Source organism: Berghia stephanieae, chromosome 5 (genome assembly GCF_034508935.2).
Source record: "Berghia stephanieae isolate SIO BIC M18660-M18661 chromosome 5, UCSD_Bste_1.3, whole genome shotgun sequence".
NCBI lineage: Eukaryota > Metazoa > Mollusca > Gastropoda > Nudibranchia > Aeolidiidae > Berghia > Berghia stephanieae.
In genome coordinates this window covers 36,150,246-36,175,432 of record NC_088364.1, presented here as the reverse complement: position 1 = coordinate 36,175,432, position 25,187 = coordinate 36,150,246, and the positions used below count along the sequence as shown (strand labels likewise).

Genomic DNA, 25,187 nt, shown 5'->3' with positions numbered 1-25,187 from the left:
AAAGGTCAATGTAATATTTCATTTCATTTCCTGTGTGAAATGTTCTGCATTGAATCATTGAATAGTCTTGATTGCTCCCTATGCTTTCATTGAAACTGACACATCTAATCAAGAAATCTTAATTTCATAATGTTTGATTATGAAATAGAGGAAGACAAACTGTAAGCACATTGTTATTGTATCATCTTCATAGTTCGCCTTCGACAACAGACATCAGGGATCTGTTTTATTTTATAATTAATTAATTGGAAGACGAATAATTGAAGGCCGTTTTTTTTGGTAGATATTTGAATTTGATTGGATTGGTTTCTTGACTTGTATAGATATATGTTATTGTTGAAATTTCAATGAAATGTCACTGGCACTGACCTCCGTTTTCATACCCGTGAAATGCCCGACAATTGTCAGATTTCCGACAATACTAGATACACAATATTTTTACTATTTTTCATCATCATTTTGCACTTTTTATGTAAACATTGACTCTACGTAAACTTGATATCTAGGAGAGTAGGCGCCGTATATTAAATTTAATATATATATATGATTATGCTATATATGGGTACGGCTATTCTGACTCGAATCTGAATAGCCTCCCCAGGTAGTAAATTAAAACAATTAGATATTTTAGTTAGGCTAGCACTATTCAGTATCTGATACTGAATAGTGGTTTTGCACTATTCAGTATCTGATACTGAATAGTGCTTTTGTACTATTCAGTATCTGATACTGAATAGTGGTTTTGCACTATTCAGTATCTGACACTGAATAGTGGTTTTTGTACTATTCAGTATCTGATACTGAATAGTGCTTTTGTACTATTCAGTATCTGACACTGAATAGTGGTTTTGCACTATAATACGGTGGGTTTTTTTTTCCGAAACCTGACAAAGTTATGGGAAGAGGACAGCTGTGGGAGTGAATCTGGGACTCAGAAAAGTGTACACCAGTGGGGAGTGAACCTGGGAATTGGTTTCGGCGGGTTTCGTAATAAAAAGCAATTACCTTTTACGAAACGCGACGACACCCGGCAATATCCGACAAAGTTATGGGAGGTAGGCAGCAGCGTGTGTGTGTGTGTGTGTGTGTGTAGGGGGGGGGGGGGAGGGGATGAACCTGAGATTCAGGGAAGTGTACACCAGTGGGGAGTGAACCTGGGACTCTGGGTTTTGTAAAAAAGCAATAAAAAATGTGGGGGGGGGGGGGGGATTACTTTTTTACGATACCCGGCAATATGCGGCAAAGCGTGGGGAGTGAACCTGAGACTCAGTGAAGTATACACTAGTGGGGAGTGAATCTGAGACTATGGTTTTCGGCTGGCTTCAGCTAGTTTCATATAAAAGCAATTACTTTTTTACGAAACCCGATTAATCCTGGCAATATCCGAGAAAATTATGGGTAGTAGGCAACCGTGGGGAGTGAACCTGAGATTCGTGGAAGTAAACACCAGTGAGGAGTGAACCTGGGACTGGGTTTCGGCGGGTTTTGTAAAAAAAAAAGCAATTACTTTTTGTTTACAAAATGCGCCAAATCCCAACAAAATGGGACAAAGTTATGGAAAGTAGGCAAATAATGGGGAGTGAACCTGAGACTAAGGGAAGTGTACACCAGTGGGGAGTGAACCTGAGACTCTGGTTTTCAGCGGGTTTCAGCGAGTTTCATATAAAAGCAATTACTTTTTTACGAAACCCGACGAAACCTGGCAATATCCGAGAGAGTTATGGGAAGTAGGCAACAGTGGGGAGTGAACCTGAGATTCATGGAAGTGTACTCCAGTGGGGAGTGAACCCGAGAATCTGGTTTTCGGAGGGTTTCAGCGAGTTTCACATAAAAGCAATTACTTATTTACGAAACCCGGCAATATCCGACAGTTATTGAAAGTAGGCAAACAGTGGGGGGTGAACCTGAGACTCAGGGAAGTGTACACCAGTGGGGAGTGAACCTGAGACTATGGTTTTTGGCGGGTTTCGGCGAGTTTCACATAAAAGCAATTACTTTTTTACGAAGCCCGGCAATATTCGACAGTTATGGGAAGTAGGCAACAGTGGGGAGTTAACTTGAGATTCAAGGAAGTGTACACCAGTAGGGAGTGAACCTGAGACTTTGGTTTTCGGCGGGTTTCAGCGAGTTTCATATAAAAGCAATTACTTTTTTACGAAACCCGACAAAATATGGCAATATCCGACAAACTTATTGAAGCAGGCAACAGTGGGGGGTGATCCTGAGATTCAGGGAAGTGTACACTTGTGGGGAGTGAACCTGGGACTCTGGATTTTGTAAAAAAGCAATACCAAGGGGGAGGGGGAATTACTTATTTACGAAACCCGCCAAAACCCGACAAAGTTATGGGAAGCAGGCAGCAGTGGGGAGTGAATCTGGGATTTGGACACTGATGAGGATTGAACCTGGGACTGCGAGAGGCTGATTCCAGTGGACAGTGAGCTCAGAATGTACTTTTATTTCGAAACCTACCGAAATTTTCAAAAGTTATGGGAGGTGGGCACCATTGGGCAATGAACCGGGACTCAGGGAAGTGCACACCGGTTGGGAGTGAACCTGGGACTGTGAGAAGAGGATATCAGTGGAAATGAACCTGGAACTAGGGGAGATGGATACCAGTGGGAAATGAAACCGGACTATGGGAGATGGGTACCAGACGAGAATGAAGCAATTACTTTTTTACGAAATCCGCCAAAACCCGCCAAAAAACCATAAACTTAGGTTTACTCCCCAATAGTGTACACTTCCCTGAATCTCCTGTCCACTCCCCCACTGTTGCCTACTTTCTTTCCATAACTTTGTCGGATATTGTCGGGTTTCGTAAAAAGTAATTGCTTTTTTTTTTAACGAAACCCAGCCCCAGGTTCACTCCCCAACGGTGTACACTTCCCTGAGTCCCAGGTTCACTCCCCACTGCTGCCTATTTCCCATAACTTTGTCGGGTATCGGCGTGTTTTTGGCAGGTTTCGTAAAAAAAGAAACACCCCTAACAATACCACGTGTATTCAGTAAATAGATGTCAATTGTAGTCTAATATTCAGTATCTATTTAAATTATTATTATTATTATTATTATTATTATTATTATTATTATTATTATTATTATTATTATTATTATTATTATCACGTAAATTTTAATAATTTTAAAAATAGTACGGCAATTAATTCACGGAAGTACATCGCTCAATTAAAAAATGCAGAAAGTCTGCCCACATATTTATAATGAATCGGGTTTGCCTTAGATGACAAAACAAACAACAGCAAGAACAACAACAACAACAACAACAAATGAGACAAACAGAAAAAAGCAAGATTTTAAAAAATAATGAACAATAGAAGAGCACAATGATGAAAAACAACAACGAGATGATAACACATAAAAGATATTCGTAATAAATCGATAACTGATTAAATCACTCCAACTACTTGATTTAAAAAAATAATCATCATAATCATAATAGTGATGATGACGATTACAACAACAATAATAATAATAGTAAGTAAGCAGAAATAATAATAATAATAATAATAATAATAATAATAATAATAATAATAATAATAATAATAATAATAATAAAAGTACAATAGTATAATATCAACATTAAAGTATATTACAAGCAAATAAAATTATAAAAACAAAAGTTTAGAAAATACCAATAGACAGAAGGAATTAAAAAAATAATGGGGAAAAAAAAACAAGTTACCCCTACCGGGATTTGAACTCTCGAACCTTAAACTCAGAGTCAAACAGCTTATATCCACCAAGCCATGGTGTCACTGAACTCTTAGTGACATTTAATCATGTCTATTTAGACATTTAAAAATGGATTTGAATGCCACTCTTATTTTGATATTTTGAACTATGTTAATTGCATAAAAGCAGAAATTTAAAAAAAATTACGATCAAAATATTTTTACAGCTTTGATTCGGCCTGTCAGTTAGTGCATGTGTTCAATCTGGAAGTAGGTCAACAGTTTATTTCCATTCAACCGAGATTGTCGCACTTTTCACTCTCTCTATGAAAAAGAGTTCCTTATGGATACTGAATAGTGGCAAAGCACTATTCAGTATCTGATACTGAATAACCACTTCCTTTTAGTTATTGAAGTTTAAGTTATATTGACTTTTATCTATCTAGATCTGAATACAATTGATGATGATGCATATGATGTTGTTAACAATAATGTTATATTAACTATCAACCAGCAGTCTAAACTTGCTTTTTTATTTTGACGAGAAAGACAAAATCATTGATCAATTGGAAGTCCAGATTGAAATTAGTAACTGGGGTCTAAATGAAAAGCTTTTCTTACAACTTTACACGATATCCAAATAAAATCAGGACAAAAGAAAGAAAAAGAACACAGCAGACTTAGGACAAGAAGCAATTACTTTTCTGTTAGAACAATTAATACTTGGAATTACTTGCCAGAGAGAGTTGTGAATGCTGAAAGTGTAAACGCTGTCGTGAACGGATTTCCCAATCTCGTTCACGATGTACAAAATAAGGAAAAAGTTCAGAAAAAGTCTCCACCGAAGTGGGCGTTCTCCATATATGTAGAGGACATATATGGGCGGTTAAAAAATGCTCTAGAGCACCTCGGGAATCGTCCCGGTCTAGCCTGATTCTTAAAACATACCAAAAGTATGGCGGATCGGATCTTCGAAGATACGACGATAGGCAAAAATAGTATGTTGTCTGCTGAGAATAAGGCTGTGGTCAAGAGAAAGAATGAAAGGTGTCGCGAGCTTTTAAAGGGTAGAAATGATGACGTCACGTTTACGCGGGAGACAGTGAACGAACACAACATGAAGATTACTCACAACAGCTCGATCGAGACACTGACAGTCATGTCATGACAAACACTTACAACTACAACAACAACAACAACCTATCACAATAATCTTCCCCACAACGCCTTCAAAGCTGAGTTGGACAGATTCTGGAAAGATTTGCCAACAATCTATGTGCTACCACACAGACTAAACCCTTGAAAGATGAATTTGCAAAACTGAATTACTTTGCCTGAACCATCTACATTAATTCAATTCAAATTCAATTCAAAATAATAATATTCAGATAGTGTAAGACAAGCAACAATCCGTCAACAGTACGAAGTAAGGGTGTCAGTCAGCTGTGTCAGTCTGATATTAGGTACTTTGGTAAAAAATTCAAATTGGGTTGAGCTGAATGAAACCTTTATCATTATAAACTGCTTTTCAACACGATTCTAATGATACCAAAATTTTGATGAGCAGAAGTAAAGTTATTTTATTTTAGCTTAACCCTCTCCTTACCAGCCATTTTCAGGATTTCCCCCAAAACTTCACACACAACTAACACAAAATAGATTTTTCATCATTCATACATAATACAGAAAAGTTCTTGCGATACATAATTTCTTTAGCAAAACATGCTCTACAGCACACTGTCCATTTTCTTCAAATTTGATGATGTACAAAAGAAATTTGAATAAGAAAAATGTTGGTTGTAGCGTAATGAATATGATTTTCCTATAGTTGGTAAGGAGAGGGTTAAAGGTTGAAAAATGTCCTTCTATTTGTCTTTGTTATTTACTGACAGACTTTGTGACCTGAAACTGTTGCATTTCCGGTAGTAACCACCACTTGGATTTCAAAAGTGGCCTAAAATGGCCGCTAGGATTTGAGTAAGGATTTTGCTGAAACTAATTTCAGGAATGCGGCATACAACTTTGCCCTGAATTTAATTTAATTAAAAAGTTAGGATGTTAAATCACTTGCCTTCATTGGAATTTTGATTTACAAATTTCTAATTTTTAGATTATCTAAAGCTAAATTATACTCTATTTTATCCACGATCAAAAGATATACTAAATTGGCATTGATTTAAACATAAACAACACCAATGACATAAATCATTAAAATTCATCCATAAACAAAAAATCTATGGAACTTTTTCTGAGACCTATCACTCAGAAGTCAAAAAAATCGGGTCACAGCCACTAGGCCATTTATCATCTCACTGCTGGAGTGCCAAATGGACGTTTACCAAAGTACCTGCTGAAAACAGATTTTCTTATGAACTCTTCTTCCACTTTCTTTCAGTTCCACAGTTCCACCCTTTGCCTACTGCCCGTACTGTCTCCCTCCTGTGTTTGCACATGCACATTCATTTTCAAGATACTTTTGCCCAAGCACATTGGAGTTTTGAGTCCGAATATCCACGGGAGATTATTCAGACTTGAGTCCAAATTGCCACTTCATTATGATATATATTCAATGCTGGGTGGGGATCCTGACCTCCCATAGTGGGCAGGGAGGTACATGCTGTGTCTTCTATCCCCCCAACCCGTTTTCCAATTGTTTCCTGTCGTCTTGGAATGAGATAACTTGGTTTTGTCCTGGCCCTGGCCAGAGTTCCTTGGCTGGGAGGGAAACAGTCGAATGTATAGTTATAGTTTTGGAAGATGATATTTTTCCCCTTGTAAATCATCTCTCTGTTATGCATTGTATTATGTTTAATTTACATTATATTATATGATTTGTAAACATTTTAGTGTATTCCTCTTGGTTGGGACCTGTGCTTGTGTCTGGATGAGACTTTTAGGTGATCTCAAACTTAGTACTTTGACGGTGTGCTCTTGGAGTCTACATCTGTTCCCTATTTGAACCAATTCCCCTTTGTCTCGCCTTTTCTTTTGTGCTTTAATTGTAATTCTAGAACTTTTTACGATCCCATTTTCTTCCTTTTTACTGGCGCTGATATGACCTTAATGTGTTGCAAGCACCGAAAACCCTTAAAAACGTAAAAACAAACATATATTCAGTGATCAAAGTTCCGTGAAAAATCTTCAGACAATTTTGTCGGCTGCCACTTCACTTACAGTTACAGGTCTGTGGTTAAAAAAAAGATAATTTTTTTACTGTCTATTACAAAGTATGCATTTTTGCTGAGACCAAACAGTAGGTACAAATAATGGACATTTTGGATGCAAACCCTTTGTATAATAAATAATATATTAACAGAGGAATGGGGAAAACTAGTGAGCAGACTTACTTGTCTAATTGCAACATATTTTTGACCTCAAAAGTGGCAAATTCAAGAAATCGACAAACAAAAGCTCATGATTAATTTTCATCATCTGTAAAATCATGATACTTGAAGAATAGAGAGTAGGTGGGGTGTAATGCTACATCCTATTAAAGAGAAAAGAGGGCGGGACTGTGCAGTATGGGTTTGTGAGGTCATCTGTGACCATTAGATTGGAGGCGAGGGGGCCTGGGCATAGTCTAGACAACAGTAGACAATGACAGTTGTAAAGAGAGACTAAGCAATATCCTTTGTTATGGGATTGACAACTGTGCATTGTGACCTATAGGTTTGATGATAGCTTATTGTCTCTCATCATGCTAATCTCTTTAATTCTTACAAATATTGAAAACAAAAGAGTGAAAGTTAATCCAAACTGATTAAGATGTCGGTTTGCTTCAAAACAGATTTTGCCAAAATCTTTACAGGGCTGCCATATGATTTTTGTTTCAATCAACTAATCAACTTGCTCAGTCTGTGGTGGACTAAGAACAATGTTTACAACAACCGGTTTGATTTTACCATATATGTGTTAAATGTTGCAATAGTGGACAGGAAACTTAACTTCGGTTAAGCACTACATTTTCGTGATCCCAAGGTGCTGCGATTATCTGGAGTGGACTGTACTAGCAAGGTCTGCATAGGTGGTAATGTGTTGTGATTATCACAATCTAATTTTGCAAAAGCCATGTTGAACATTGGTTGGAAGTATGTCCTTAACATTGTATGATATGCTGTAAGAGCTTGCAGAACACAGGCGTCAAGAACACTTTTGGTGACTTTCAGCTTTGTCTCTATCTCCTTTTTAAAATATTTGGGTTATATTTGCAGTTTCCAGTCTTTTTAAATTTTTAGTTGGTCTAACGATGCTCCGAAGAGGAAAATGTAAATAGAGGCTAATTCTTTTGCAAAGGTCTTAATACATTTTACACAGATCTCGTCCAATTCCGAGGCTTTATACTCACTGAGATCCTGCATCAGCTTTAGAACCCCTTTCCTTTCTCAGGGATCATAATTTTATCTATTTGTTTAGATGTCTCTTATGCGTCGTGTGCCTCTTTAATAGTGTCAGATGTATCTGAACACGCAGAGGAAAATTGTTGGTTTAGAATGTGGGCTTTTTTTTTCTCTGAGCCCTGAGTGGATAAACCATTTCATATTTAGGAGGGGGGGGGGGGGGTCGGGACCAGCACCCGTATTCTCTGTGTTTCTGCTCCTGGTGTAAGACCATAATCATTTATTGTTATTAGCATCATTGATCGTATTACTAAGGCATGTTGAAATGGCATGCCTGCATTATTTTTGTCATAAAGAAGCAACAGAAGTTGGGGAATTTTTGTGATTTTTCTTAACCTTCTTAGTGCTGCATGATAAATATAATGCACCTTAATCTTGGCTTGAAGTCCAAATATCTTTATGCATTTAACAGCAGTGTCCAATACATAATCACCAATAGTGGGCAAAGCCAATGTAATGCTAAGAGCTAAAATTCAAAATCACTCTTGACGGCAATTGATTGTAGCCAAGGTTTATTTGATATTTATTACGAAACAAATTCCAACTACTAGTTGTAAAGGGATTTTCCAGAGGAAAAACTCTGCTCTGTAATGATTATGATATGTGGAGTAAAATTGTATTGTATTCTTTAAATGAATTACTATTCAGCAGCTGTATGCTAAATGTTCATTTTACAAGCAGCTTTGGAAGCACAAATCAGCAATTTTTTTTCACAAGTCCCTCTAAAGCCATAAAAATTATGAATTCCATCTGTCATGTTTTCAGTTTGAAAAGTTTTGTAGACGGAAAACTATAAGTATAAAATAGATGAAACTTTATATTCACTGATTTAATGTGTCTACGTGGTAAAACAAAATTCAGCTTCATAACATGTGTGTCTATGGATGACAGATAAAACAAGATGGATGGAAAATGAGGTTACAATTATCTTGGCGTTAGTAATGGATTTAGTTTAACGAACCTTAGATTAGATTAATGTAATGAAATACAAAATAAAGGAAATGTTGCTGCTTAAATCTCGAAGGAAAAAACCTCGATAACTATTGAAAAGTAAGCTCCAATTTATTAAACAAAGACAGATGCTGTGGACATTTCGGGTTTCCCCTTTATCAACAAAACACGATGAATGAAACACTAAGGATGACGAAGATGATGTTGATAATAATAGTAGTAATGTAATAATGATGATGGTTGTTGTTGTTGTTGTTGTTGTTGTTGTTATTAGGTTTCACAATCTATGAATCTCTAGCAGCTGGCACCCTTGTATGTGATTTTGAATTTTGTGACCAATCCTGGAAAAAGAAAAACAATGGATTTTCGTTTTTTTATTTTAAAAAATTAGTATTCTTTTTATTATGCCATGATAAATGGTCATGTTAATTTTTTGGTTTTCCAATCAGTTTGGACTCCACTCACGTTTTATATTTGAAGTACTTGGTGATTAAACAGGGAATTTACGTGTTGTTGTTGGTTTTTAAAAATATTTTGGTTAAAAAAACAAATGATTGCAAAAAAGTTCACTGGATTTCAAAGTTTTGAGTTGAGAGCCCTGGTTTTATTTCTCCCGGTTTAATTTCCCCATATTCCAAATAAGCATTGTTTACAGTACAGTCTACAGCTTTAGTTAGCTATGTATTAACTTATTATATTTGTACTGTGAAATGGCCAATTTTTATAAACTTTTATTATATTATTTCAATTGTTGGTGTGATAATTGAAAAGCAAGTGGGTTATCTCACTTAAATGTTTACATTCCTTTTTCATGCACATATTACTTATCAGGATGCATTCTTGGATATCCAACTGTTTAAAGTCTGGATCTGAAGACATTTAGACATTTAATTTAACTTCTACTTCATAAAGTTCAAAATATGTCGACAATACCTATTCAGAATTAAATAAAAAAAATTACCTGGTCTGGATCATGGTGTATCCAAAAATAAAATCCCCACTGAAGCCATTAGCGTGATGTTCAATTCCTACATTTAATTATGACAAAGTCAAAAGCTGACCATCATTCAAGCAACATTTGTTGAGCAATGGTAGACCCCAAATATAAGTTTAAAATGTCTGTTGTATGCTCGAATGCAAGTGAGTAATAAGATACCAAGCTGTGGACTCATGTGACAATAATGTACAACAATGCTGATTAAATAAATTATAATTTAATGAGATTTGCATAGCTGCCAACTCATGGTTTTTAGTTTTAAAAAATATTTATTTATTATATATATATTATTATTATTATTATTATTATTATTTATTATTATATATTTATTATTATTATTATTATTATTATTTATTATTATTATTATTATATATTATTATTATTATTATTATTATTATTATTATTATTATTTATGTTATTGTTATTATTATTATTATTCAGTGATGACAATCTTCATAGGAATTCCTGGATTTTGTTTTTTTTCTTATAAATTTCCCGCTGATTTTGCCGTGTCTAATATTTTCCCTGGGTGGGGATCCTGACCGCCCATAGTGGGCAGGGGGTACATACTGTGTCTTCTATCCCCTTATATCTGTTTTCCAACATGCTTTCTGTCTTTGTCTTGGAATGAGATTACTTGGTTTTGTCCTGGCCCGGGTCCTGGCTGGGAGGGAAACAGTCAAATGCATAGTTATTGTTTTGAGAGATGATATTTTTTTCCTTGTAAATCATCTCTCTGTTATGTATTATTATATTTATGTTTAATGTATGATGTAAGCATCTGAGTGTATTCCTCCTTGTTGGATTTTGTGCTTGTGTCCGGATGAGACATAGGTGATCTCAAGCTAAGTACATTGATGGTATGCTCTTGGAATCTACATCTGATCCCTATTTGTTCCCAATTCCCCTTTGTCTTACTCTCTCTTGGGTGCTTTAATTGTAATTCTAGAACTTTCGACTATCCCATTTTTTTCCCTTTTTACTGGCGCTGATATAACCTAAATGTGTTGCAAGCGCCGTAAAACCCTTAAAAACAAAAACAAAAAACATAATATTTTCCTCTGATAAAAGCTCAGGTCAAATGATGGATCCGTGAAAAAATCGCCATCATGTCTTGTGTCATATTTGACACCCGTGCTCAGTTACATGAATTTTTGTGACACTCCCATTTTTATGGCGTCAGTCTCTCTCTCTCTCTCTCTCTCTCTCTCTCTCTCTCTCTCTCTCTCTCTCTCTCTCTCTCTCTCTCTCCTCTCTCCCTCTCTATCTCTATCTCTATCTCTCCCCCCCCCCTCCTCTCGGTCCCTTACTTTTATATATCCCACTCCCTTCGGTGGATGCCTGTGTCACACACACACACACACACACACACACACACACACACAGAGTCTGCTTGTGTGCTTCATCTTAATGGTTGGGGGTGGGGGGGGGGGGGGGGCTTTCTTCCTTCGCCTGAACTGTGTCTAAACCCCCCTCAATATTTACTATTGACCTTTGTTTGCATTTATTATATACTCTAAATATACCAATTACTGACTTTATCCATGCTTAGAAAATGTGGGCATTATTATGCCTGTGCTATGGGATCGTTTAAGCCATTTAGTAGCGTGTAACCAGCTGTTGCACTGTTGTTATCATACGACAGCACACCAGTCATGTAGTTGACGGAGTATGCTATGATAATAATATTAACTACTCATACCCATACTACTACATCTGTCACACACGCACATCCCTTAAATGACTTTCATGACACGAATATTAATGAATATATGGAGTTATATCAAACTCGTTATGGCTTTATGTAGGATTGGATGATAGTGATAGAGAAGACAAGACTGACTACTTTAGTTGTCGGAGTTTTATGACAAGTTGTATAGTTGATTTCTGTGATTCGGAAATTGTGGTTGTATGATAATGTGTTTTAAGTTTAAGAAAATATTGAATTCTTACTGACTGATATTTCTGCTGGTTTTATTATAGCTATTATTATTATTATTATTATTATTATTATTATTGTTATTATTATTATTATTATTATTATTATAATTATTATTATTATTATTATTATTATTATTATTATTATTTATATATTATATTATTATTATTATTATTATTGTTTTATTATTAATTATTATTATTATTATTATTATTATTATTATTTTATTATTTATTATTATTATTATTATTATTATTTATTATTATTATTATTATTATTATTATTATTATTATTATTGTTGTTGTTATTACTGTGCAAGCGTGTGTTAACCTTATTTTTTCCTTTTTATATTTTAGGAAAGAGATAATTTTTAAAAAATATGTTCCATCGCTCATGTGTTATTAAGTATGGATATTTCATTGGAATTTCACTTTAAAGAATTTGTTTTGTTTTCTTTTCTTTTTTAAAAATTTTGATTAATAGAGAAAGAGTCTGTGTCATTTTATGGGAGATAAGCTAGTGGATGGGATTTTATCAACACTATCATTCCGAAGCCTTACCTTCATTATTAGAGTCATTTAAAGAATCCTGTTGTTTCAATAGAGCTCATTTGAATGTATCCCACTCGTTATTTTAAACGTATTTTTTACAAATAAAACTGTGGGAAGTGAAATCCAAATTTTCACCACTTTCACAATAAACAGACAATAATTTTAAAATTACCGAAAATAATAAGAGTGAAAACGAAAAACACATGCTTTGTCAAGATATGTATGCTCACTTAGTGGCTTTAAATTACCTATACAGATGTTAGTACTCATGGTTAAATCAATAATCATAACCATGATATACCAGGGAACGTCCTTTAATTCTCAGCTTTTGTCATATCAAATTTTGTAATTTGCATAATCTTTACATTAATTGCTGCTGTTTTAGCCTTGATTCAATGTGTAACATCTGGTTTTACCCAGTAGGGAGTTGTTAGGCAAGAGCTAGTGTTAGTATAAGCGTTGATATCTATCTAGTCTGACTGTTAATGTGTACTGATGAGCTCTAGCAGTAGTGAGTATACTCTCATATCATCAATGGATTTGGATGAGTTATATTCGGATCACAACAAACATATACCCTTGCCATGGGAGGACAATATGTGAGTTATTTTTTTTTCTCGTAGGAGAATCATGAATAATCCAATAGGATGTGTAGACAGATTAGATACATACAATATGGTTAATAAGATGAGGTCAAGGTGTAGAGAAAGCAACTGGAAATCAAAAGTGAAATAATTTTTAATTTAAGTGAATGGAAAGTTCTAAACGTTTCCTTATTTCTTCTCTCTTATTATTTGTATGTTGTTGTATTTTTGAAAAAAAGTAGTGTGAATATGCAATTGCAATATCATTATATGGAAGTAACAGGCATCAAAGATGGATGGTTAGATTCATGAGGCGGTGTCTTAAAAAAAATTTGAAGTTGTTTTGTATTTGTACTATTAGGTAATTCATTCGTCAATTATGTAGAGATGATTATGTATTGTGGAAATCATGATAATTTTTTTCAAGGAGTTAATGGAGAGAAGTTTTGCTTATGTTGACATTCACCACTTACCATATTTTTATGACATTGTAAAATCCTAAGGTGGTTTTGGGGCTAGATTTGTTGGCTACATTTTTCTTTTCATTATACATGGTTCAAGGTTTTATTTATGGGTGGGGTTCCTGGCCTCCCATAGTGGGTAGGGTGGCACTTACTTTGTCTTCTGTCCCCATATATCTGTTTTCCAATTTGCTTTGTCTTTGTATTGGAATGAGATTACTAAGTTTTGCCTTGGCCCTAGCTGTAGTGCTTGGCTGGGAGGGAAACAGTCAAATGCATAGTTATTATTTTGGGAGATGATAATTTTTTTCCTTGTAAATCATCTCTTTGTTATATTTGTTATTTTGAATTTATAATGTAAGCATTTGAGTGTATTCCTCTTAGTGGGGACTTGTGCTGGTGTCTAGGTGAGACTTTTAAGTGATCTCAAACTAAGTACATTGATGTTGTACTCTTGGAATCTACAGCTGTTCCCTATTTGAACCAATTCCCCTTTGTCTTACCTTTTCCTCAAGTCCTTTTAATTGTAATTCTAGAATCTTTTTACTATCCAATTTTCTTCCTTTTTACTGGTGCTGATATGACCTAAATGTGTTGCAAGCGCCGTAAAACCCTTAAAAACAAACAAAAACAAAAACAAGTTTTATTTGAAGTAATTATTTCTGTCCATGCATATGTATGTAAGAGTAAGAGCACTTGATATCGTCCTTTAAATCAACGATTCTTTTGAATGTTATTTATTTTGTACAAACCTTACTCTTATTCCATGGAGTTACAAAAAGAAAAAAAAATGCCTGGGGTTTTGGAAAAGAAATTGGTTGTGTAAGCGATTTTTTAAATGGAACACTGCAGCATTTGTTTGGTGGTTTTGTGGGTTTTAATTTATTTTTTTTGGACAAATCTTTCTGTTCTGTCTAGGACACTGAATATGTTTTGCATTGGCATATTTGTAGATAACTCTTGTTAAATTAATTCTGGTTGTTTTGCATCAAACAACTTGTTAGGTTTTTGCCCTCTTGTTTTGGATTGTCAAAGCAACAACTCACATGTTACACATCTGCTCATTGGCTGAGAAGGTCCACTCATGCTCTTTCTTAATTTCCCTGTCTTGTATGTCCCAATTCACATATATTTCTGTCCTTGTCTTTAAACAAATGGAATGTTTTGCCAAGATGAAAATAGTCAAATGTTTGTGTCTGATGGATATTTTGTGTTACTGTACATTATCTGTTATGTGCATTTGTTACACGCACGCACACACACACACACACACACTCACACACACACACACACACACACACACACACACATCCACATGCATGTAAACTTTAGATCTACAGTTTTATCCTTTGACTATTTTGTCATCTTACTATAATAATCTACAATGAAGCGTAACATGGGCTTAAAACTTCTAAAATCAAATGATGTCATTCATTGCAATAGCTAGTATATTGGAGCTGAAATATTTAGCACTTATGGTTAAACAGTACATTTATCTCATTTCAGGGGCATGACTGTGACATCGGGTCACGTGGTCCTAAAGAAAGATACACAGAATTTGATTGGGATCAGTATAGGTGGAGGGGCCCCTCTCTGCCCTTGTTTGTATGTTGTCCAGGTCTTTGACAATACACCAGCAGCAAAAGATGGACAGTTGGCAGCTGGTGATGAAATTGTTGGGGTCAATGGTCAGTCAGTTAAAGGTCGAACAAAAGTGGAGGTTGCCAGAACCATTCAGTCCATCAAGGTAACGTTTGATGTCCACCTTGTCTATTTATATTTCTTTTTTTTTTTAACACTATGATTTTATTATTTTATTTCAATATGTACAGGGTGGTTCAGTGCATATTAAAGATTCATAAATGATAGAACATATGAATAGATTGCACTTTCAATATTAATCACAAACTTTTTTATTTACAAAATGGCCCCTTAATTAACCATTGCTGTCCATCAGAACTATAATGATTATAGAGCTGAAGCCTAATCTGATTTCTGCAACAATCGCTTGCTACTCTTTGGATAGGATGCTAGCTTAACCACGGCTGTGTGGACAGCGGGGTTGGAGAAAAACCTTTACTCAGCACGGCATTGTAAAAAGTCCCTTGATTGTTGTGAGGCAGGTGTTCTTCCAATTGAAATTTTGGGAACCCCTAGAGTTCTCAAAACATTCCATCCAACCAAAAAAAAAAAAAACAACACAAAAACAAATAAATAAAACAAATAAAAACAAACTGCTTTTGTTTGTTAACCAATTTTAAAAAAAAAAGAGAAACAGAAAATAGAATATTGTCAATGATTTGAGATTTTTAGCATTTTTGACAGGTTTGGTTCAGTAGCAATCAGGAACTGGGATCAAAGTCCACTGGGTTGCTTGTCAAATTACACTCATTGGGAAAGATAAAAATATTTTAAAAATTAAAAAATTTGTTGCTCCCTACTTGAAAACAAAACAAAAATAAACAAAATTATTTGATATCTTTTCTAGCCAGCAGGTATTCATTTATTAACCTTTTGTGTCATTTTTCATAGGGATTAGTTAACATTCAAATGCTGCTGCATGAAACTTGAAAGCTTAAAAAATATATCTTGATTTTGAATTTGAGCCTCGATTTGTTTTGCAAAAGATACAGATGTTTTGTTGGGGTTTTTTTTCTGTATCGCAATGTGGAAGATAAATACAGTTATCTTGCTTAACATCTTCTTTGATAAGTATCGGTGAATGAAGTTTATGATATTATTGTTAACTCAATATATTTTCAGTCTGAAGTTACCATCAATTTTAACAAACTTCATGCTGATCCCAAACAAGGAAAGACACTTGACATTGGTAAGACATTGATAGTGTGTATTACAACTTCATTGATAGGATGTGAAACAAACCTCAAATAAAGTGTTGCCATGAGATACTTTTGTGCTATATTTTATTTCATGATATTGAAGTAAATTATTAAAGTAATAATGATATGAAAATAATAATAAGAATAATAATAATGATAATAATAATAATAATAATAATAATAATAATAATCATATAATAAAGGAAAAAGCAATCAAGCATGTCAGCTACTAAATACTGTTTTTCCTGCAAATCCTAAAAATCTGAAAATTTGCATGAAAATACAATTTTGACTGCTGGTGTACATACACCATTTAAAAAGCGATTAAAATTGTTTTAATATTTAAGACTTCTTAATTCATAATTTTAATGCTGCTGTAGTTTTTTTTAACATGTTTAAAACTTTTAGAAAGTTAAATTTGTTAATCACAACAACAAAGTAAAAAAAAAAAAAACAACAATAAAAATGATTTAGATATTGAACCATTACATTACAACAGTGAAGAAACGCAACAAAGTGACATGCTATTGGGGTCCAGCTCAGTACTAGTGGTAATGAATAGTAGTAGTTGTATTAAAAGTAATAGTAGAAGTAGTAGTTTAGTAGTAGTGGTAGTAGTATTAGAAATAGTACTAATAGCAGCAGCAGCAGCAACAGTACTACTACTAGTAGTTTTAGTAGTAGTAGTTTTAGTAATGGCAGTAGTTTTTGTTTGAGTTGTTTTCCAGTTTTTATCATCCATGTAATGGTTCTTTGTAGCGCTTCACAAAACCAAGCCAGATACATGCTCAGCATTAAGAAAGTAAAAAAAAAAATAAACCCAACTGATAATCAATCAAGTACTTATCGTAAAATCAGAACTCTTTTAAGAGAGAATATTGGGTGTTCACAAAAGGTATTTTTGAAACATTTTTATAACATTACAAAATTGATATTGATTAAAGTAACTAAATTGATTTCTATATGATATATTTATAACATTTCATCATCTTTTTGACCTTTTTTACAGTACTGAAAAAAGTGAAACATCGTGTGGTAGAAAATATGAACTCAAATACAGCAGATGCTCTTGGACTGAGCAGAGCCATTTTGTGCAATGGTATGTTTTTGTGTTTTTTTACACTTTCTCGTGTTTTATGACTTGTCTTATAGAATTATCTGAATTTCACATAGCATTGAATTTTTATCAGTTTTCCAAAGAATCAATATCACATATTAGTAAATGACGAGCCTAGATGCATTTTAGTGATGGTTCTTGGATGCGAGTTAGTCTATTGCAAAGTACTTTAATCTAAGTCTAAAAACCTGGCTATTCAATCTTCAGACATTAGGATGCGATGGAAACTACCCCCTATTGCTTGTAAGGTGAGTGCTCAAATGGTTGAGTCCCCAGGACCCCCTTTTACAGTGGAGGAAGAATAAATAGATTTCCATTAATTTCTTGGTCCTTCTTTGGCGTGCTACATATATAGCGTTAATAAATATTTTTATATAAAGCTTCAATGGATGTCTCGTTGGATGGAGAGCTCTCAAAGAAAATACAAGCGAAGGAAAGAAAAGGCATATCAAAATTATTTTTTTTAATTTCTTAATTTCTTGGACATACCAGTTATTTGTTTTGGATGTTTCTGATGATAAGTAGAATTGTGTTAAAGAAAAAAAAATCTCTAATTTTGTTTCTATTTATTCAAAACGATTTGCCTCTTTACAAATGCAAAGAATCCAAATATCAATTGTTTCATCCTATTTATTACTAAAGCTTACATCCCATTCCATTAGACAGTTTTATATCCATTGTTTATTTTTTTTTTTCTCAAATCGGTGTTTTGAATATCATGTTATGCAGAACAAGTAATGTTCAAAATTGAACTTCAAAACTTCAAGACTCTGAAACTAGTATAGATAATTAGCTCCAAGTACAATAAAAAAAAATTGCTAATTGTTATTTCAGATGGATTGTTAAAAAAATTGGAAGAGATGGAGAGGACAGCAACAATGTATGGTGGTCTCATTGTTCAAACTCGGAAGCTTCTCAAATCTGTCTTTGATCTGTCCCAATCGCATAAAAGTATGTATTAAAATATCTCAATTTTCAAATGTTTGTATTTCTATTGGAGAAGCTGGAGATGTATTTTATTACATGATAACAACATTTTAAAGGGTTGAGCTAGAATTGAACTGTCAATTAAATAATTTACCATAATTAAATTGTATCAGGAAATGAAGAAAGTAGAGAATTTTGAAACCACTTTTTTGTGTGGTGGATGGCATCAATTGTAGAGTGTCCCTCTCACAGCCAACAGAGGATGGTGTACCAGTCCATCCCATGCTCGATTCTTATCACTTCAAAGTTTTTGTCCTCACTTTTCATTTTTAGTTATTATTAACTTAAGTGCATGCTCCACTCAGTGAATTCGTAATTAGATTGTGAAACTTAAAAAAAAACCATAGCAACTTTGCAAAATGATATTCTTGTTTTGTTTTTTTTTAAACATTGGACATGGAATTATGACACATTTTTGTCAGAAATTTTGAGACGAATATTGTATAAGTATAACTTTAATTTTCACTTTAAACTCTGTCTTCAATAGGACTCTGTTGGAAAAAAGCCTTATAAACAAACAAAAAATCCCAGGGTCACCCAATTATTCGATTGCAAATTTCTGTTTCAAAGGCATGTAACTTACCACTGCGCCAATAGAATGCCCTTTTCAAAATATTGAAAAAATATTCTTGTTAATATTTATTACTCAGACTTTGGTGAGGTATTTGTCGGTATTGGAGTGAGAGAACCTCAGCCAGCTGCCAGTGAAGCTTTCTCTTTGTTTGGAGAGGCACATCGTCACATGGAGAAAGTTGCCATCAAAATGCTAAAGACAGTAAAGCCCATGATTTCTGATCTGAACACATTCCTACATAAAGCAGTACCCGATACCAGATTGACCGTGAAGAAGTACTTAGATGCAAAGTTTGAATATTTGGTAAATCAATTAATCATCACATTACCTTTATTTGCAAGTTTATAGATTGCTTTATTCACAGAGCTATCCCAGAATTTTAAAAGATCGTGATTTATCAGATGATTTTAGTGACAAGCAAAAAAGAAAACAAAAGAACCTATGAAAATCCTGTTTTATGTTCTTGTTTTGCACCCCAGAGTGTGTATAGAAATGGACTATATTTTATATTACAGGACGATAATAAATATAAACTGTAAGAGGCACTGGAAACAAAAACAGTTACATATGGCTTTTTGATTTATTTTAAAATCTTAATATCATTTTGGTAGCTGCATTTAAAATTGATAATGAAGAATTATTGTTTATATTGAACTTATCTCCTCATAGTCTTACTGCCTTAAAGTCAAAGAGTTAGATGATGAGGAATACAGTTATGCTGCACTTCAGGAACCACTTTACAGAGTTGAGACTGGCAATTACGAATACAGGTAAGATTTGCTAAAGCAACAGGTTTCTCAAAGAATTAGAAAAGAGCCGAATGTTTGGAAAATGTATATATAGCCTTGTTGCCCTGCATGTTTGTAAATTGGAGCAGATCAATAATTCAAGAAATTCTTTTTCTTCATCATCACAATCAAAACAACACAACCAGCATCAAAATTGTTATAATTACTACCATTAGAAACAATCAATGGCTTCATCTCTGCTAAAACCATCGTCATAACCCTCATTGTTGTTGTCATCATCCTCATCATCATCATCATCGCGTCCACCAGCATTACTGCCACATTCAACACTATCCTCACTGACCACCATCATTATCTTTTGATTAGTTCTCTATCTTCCATTGTACTAAAAAAGTGAAAAGCCTTTTAAAAAATTAAGTATATATTAATTAAGTATCTGCTATATCTTTTTTAAAGTTAAGAACGAAATGGAGATAATTCGAGGGGGTATGAAAGACATGTGGCTAACAGTAAATTATATTTGATTATTCTTGCTATTATATTCAAAGTCTATTCCGTAAATAAATGTCCCTCTGTTATAGAATTTCAATTAGCAATCCTCAAATGTCATCCTTGTATTATACAGCAGTATCTCGCACAAGTTATGACCAAATCAATAGTGGATTTTAAAAAATCAATTAGTCTTTTTGTCCCTCTTTATGAAATATTAAGCTAAATAGAAATTAATTTTTTGTAGCAAATTTTTATCCAATTATAACTTAATAGCAAAAAGTTCATCTCCTTAGGGTTAAAAAGCACTGAGACTTTGAGGCTGATTTTAAGGAGATCTTTCTCTCGTAGAAAAAATAGTAAGTGAGAGGCGATCTAAGAAAGAGCCACAACCTATAGTGTAGGTGTGCTACTTCATGTGCTGGTGCAATATTGACTTTTTCAAGTTAGCAATGGATGAAGATGGAAGGAAAGGATATGAGGAGATACTTAACAAAAATGTATGTCATCAACTTTGATTATAAAATTCTGATAAATTTGAATTAAAGGAAAAAAAAAAGGCTCTGTGCAATTCAGACCTTATTTGCTGAGAGCAGATAAAAATAAATACTGAACTCTGTGTGTTCAATTTTTCTTTTTTGTCTTTGCTGCAAATATAATAACATTATCAAAATAAGTAAATTCATGATTCTAGTTCAGAATTTTTAAGTTTCCTCGAACAAATGGATTTCTTGATCTCATTTGAATGTCCCGAATTTTTTCCTTATTCTTTGTTATCATTCCATTCCTTTCTTGAACTGAATTTTATCTCAAACTAATTTCAGCCAGTTAAATTAATCAAAGGGTTTCTTTTTTGTAAATTGCGGCAGGTGATTTCGACCACTGATTACTTACTGTGATATTGACAGTAACTTATTTGTGTATTGTGTGTATCTTTCTATACTACATGTGTGTGTGTGTGTGCACGCGCAGTATAATACACACTCATTCATCCACATACTCCATCGCCGTTTTGCATAAAAGACACCTCTCTGCTTATTCTTATCACTTTGCCATTAGTTCCAATTTCAGTGCCACACGCCATACTGTGCTCATGGTTGGCTACGGCGGTAAATTAATGTTGTGATACAGCAATTCTCTCCCCCCCCCCCCCTCACACACACACACACTCATACACCCTTGAAACATATTGATAAAGTAAATAATAATAAAGATCCATTTGTTCATCATCATGTGGAAATTTGTCTTAGGATTTATTCAAAGGGAAGACTGGAATAACCCAGGTGTCAGTTGCTGCTCAGCACTGTAAATTAAGCTAGGAAGAGGTGGTTTGCTGATGGCCACATAACACAGTGGATATTCAAACTTTGTATCTTTTGGGTAAAAAGCAAAGACCATACCGCTGAGCCCCTTCCCCCCCCCCCCCCCCATCAGACGTCTTGGCAATGTACGGTTTCCTCAAATGTTTTTGCATGTCCTGAAGAGATAGAGGGAAACCATGCTGGAGTTTATTGATATTATGGATGTTAACATTTCCACCTCAATATCTTTGTCATTTGCAGATTGGTGCTGCGTTGTCGCCAAGAGGCAAGAACTAGATTTGCTAAAATGAGATCAGATGTACTTGTCAAGATGGAACTATTAGACCAGAAACATGGTAAGCATCATTCATTATTTCGCACATGCAACATTTTATCACTTTTTTTGGGTTTATTTGGAGGTGATTTATTGCAAATTAAATTAGTTCTTCGTTAATTTTACCAGTTCTTTTTCTTTATCATCTAACTCACGATTTTCCTTTTATATGTCCCCTGGTAGCTCAGTGATGTTTTATATGAATTGTTTTGCTATAAATGATGAACCACTCCTACAAATTCTTAATTCCTTGATGCCCTGATATTTAGTGTAGGAAAGATACGCAATCAGGTTTACAATTTTATTGTTAAATATGCAATCTCTCCTCAAAATAGTATTATCTCTCAAATGTTCCATGATACTTCAAGGGTCATGCAAAAAAGTGGAAGGGTTCTGGCTTTTCAGATGCTTCTGAACAACACAACTAAGGACAATCATATCATATTATATACCAATTTACTCAGTGTAAATTTGTCTTTTATTTATATCAATGCATTGAATCAATTCTAATGGTGGTAGCCCAGAAATAATATATGCACATAATATAAATATTTTTATTCCCACAGTCCAAGACATTGTATTCCAACTTCAAAAGTTTATCACAGCCATGGCTAAATACCATTCAGAATGTCATGAAGCCATGAAAAAAGCTGTAGTCTTTCCCATTGAAGTCGACCTCAGCAGAGGCACATTTACGTACGACACAGCTAACGATTTTAATGATTGTGATGACGGCGATGAAGAGGACGACGATGATGAATTGATTGGCACAGCTGGGGATGAAGGTGGTGTTTTGACAGGAGACTTGTTAGGTGACTGAACTGGTTGTTTATTTGTAAATACCAAACTACCTGAGGCTGTGGACTTTTAAAAGTATTGATCAATAATGAATATAACAGCTTATAACAAGAAAAAAAAAAGAACAAAAACCGGATCAATGTTTCGGACAAAAACCTGTCTTTGGCACCAAGTAAAGTACAGATAGAAAGGAGTAAAATTCTGAAATTCAAACAAAATGAATGATATCCTCTGAAATATTCCTTGTCAAATATTATGTTCTTTTTAGTAACTGTTATATTCCTTATTATCAAATACTTTTATTTATGTGAAAGGAAACTAAGATTATAGATGGTTGGAATAGCACAATGAGAAATCTTAAATATTGAGTAATCATTTGACAATTCTTGGCAGATCTTGTCCATATCAGTTGAAGATTTATAGAGCAGTTATTATGCCATTTTTCTGTCAGCAAATAGATACCTATTTTCAGTCTAATAACAAGAAATTTAGAAACTTATACAAATTTTTGATAAAATCCAGACCTTTTCATGCACATTTGCAGATAAGTAATAGATCTGTCAATACTTAAATCTGTGAGGCAAAATAAATGGATGCATGGTATATGAGAAACGCTAAACCAAAATTTCAGTAATTGTCTTAACATTATTTAACATTACGTGAAATGTTATTACTTTAGTAAAGAAGATCTGATGTGTCTAACCCATTCTCTCATATTCTCCATTTTGCTTACTTGAAACAGTTCACTGGAAATCACTCACAAATTTTTGAACTGAGCTAACATGTATGTTTCATTATTTTAGTCATTTTTACAATTATTTACAACTATAGTAAATTTGAATTTTATCCCAGAACTGGCATTTACATTCCTTAATAATAATTTCTTTTACAGTGAAATCCGTTTGTTTCATTATTTTTAAGTATATAATGTAAACGTCTAATTTTATTTCAATGTCATTTTTTTGCTTTTATGATCTGTGATACATTGTTTTGAGTTTAGAAAATGGATCAGACCACCTTGAACATTTTAAGGAAAAACGTACTGTCCAATGCATCATTGATAGTAGATTTTTATAATGGAATTTGCATTTTTATGACTTTACTTCTATTACTCTGCAACATTGAAATATGCTTTTATTTTATTGTAGTTATATTTGCAAGTATAATAATGCTCAAAATGTATTCCCTCCTTGGTTTTGTGTGATAAGCCAATAAGTTGGTCAGCCCAAATCATATTGCCATTCAAGAGCTTCTCAAGAATTATTATATTATGAAAATTAATTTTGTTGAGTCTGTGCTTAAAACCGGACCCCAGAAGCATGTCACCTATTTATCATTGATAACTGCTATTATTTTTCATTTATCTTTAAATCTGATTCAGTTTATAGCAATGATTTTATCACTTGTGATAGTTATCGACACTATACATAAACTTGAATTCACAAAAAATGACAACACTTATCTTCTCAGATCTGATCATAACTCATTTCATTGTTAAACATGCAAATAATTTATCTTAAATTTCAGACAAAATAAATATTAATTCTTTTTTATATTTGTTAGATATGAGACTTTCCTTTGATGCTTTACCTTAAACATCCCTTGAATTAGAAAATCTTTGTTTGCAATGGTAGAAAGAATAAAGTTTCAATATGGTGCAGTTTGAGAATCGAAAATACAATATTCTCCGAGACCATATTTAAAAAAAAAAAGGTTACTGATGCAGTCTCATTTAACTTTTTAAAGATCTCTCCTATAAGAAATGACAGTAGATACTTTCTGTGTGAAATTGGCATTTGAACGCTAAAGAAATGTGAATGAATGGAATTTTACAGTTTAATCCATGTACATGGAATTACTTATATGGATGACTGGATAGTTTTTTTTGTCTTTGCGTTTCATTGTTTGTAAAATAACATACTACTTAAATTATCTTTAATATGAGCAGCTCATGTAAAATTAGAATTTTCCCTGGGAACAAAATTGGGTAAATAATTGATTTTAATTGTGTCTCTGCATTTAAATCACAATGTTCTTTCCATTTGTCCCATGATAATAATTAAACTTTTATGTCAGTGATGTTTTATATGAATCGTATTGCTTGAAATGATGAACCAAGCCTACAAATTCCTCATTACTTTATGCCCTGATATTTAGTGTAGGAAAGATATGCTATCATTATTGTTACTTTTTTGTGTGCTGGATCAAAAAGTGTTTTGTCAAGGCATGCTTACTACGCAGGGGTCCCATCAAGATTTTTTCTGCCTCCCCCCCCCCCCCCCCCCCCCATAAATTATTATTTATATTTGGTCTCATATTTTTTAAGTGTCATTCCAATCTTTATTTGTAAAGTGCAATAGTGACAAGAATAAACATTTAAAATATGATTGTCCTTTCTGTCCTTTTTAAAAAAGAGAATTTTACGA

The 25,187-nt window shown here is 33.7% G+C and overlaps 1 protein-coding gene across 13 annotated transcripts in view; it reads left to right on the top strand.

The window, feature by feature from the left end:
• LOC144972833 (PRKCA-binding protein-like) overlaps positions 1–25,148 on the top strand; it is a 25,174-nt gene extending 26 nt beyond the window's left edge. The window contains exons 1-11 of one of the 13 annotated variants that reach the window (XM_078914528.1): positions 11,709–11,940; positions 12,333–12,381; positions 12,948–13,126; positions 15,079–15,319; positions 16,336–16,402; positions 17,422–17,511; positions 18,364–18,480; positions 19,167–19,393; positions 19,760–19,860; positions 21,891–21,985; positions 22,530–25,148. In XM_078914528.1, the coding sequence (XP_078770654.1) occupies positions 13,023–13,126; positions 15,079–15,319; positions 16,336–16,402; positions 17,422–17,511; positions 18,364–18,480; positions 19,167–19,393; positions 19,760–19,860; positions 21,891–21,985; positions 22,530–22,783 (1,296 nt within the window). In that variant the 5' untranslated portion in view covers positions 11,709–11,940; positions 12,333–12,381; positions 12,948–13,022 and the 3' untranslated portion in view covers positions 22,784–25,148. Of the gene's footprint in view, positions 162–10,879; positions 10,898–11,659; positions 11,947–12,332; positions 12,382–12,459; positions 13,127–15,078; positions 15,320–16,335; positions 16,403–17,421; positions 17,512–18,363; positions 18,481–19,166; positions 19,394–19,759; positions 19,861–21,890; positions 21,986–22,529 lie in introns of those variants that run through there. The other 12 variants (XM_078914524.1, XM_078914530.1, XM_078914526.1 and 9 more) reach the window with 12 other exon arrangements.
• Positions 25,149–25,187: the final 39 nt, after the last annotated feature.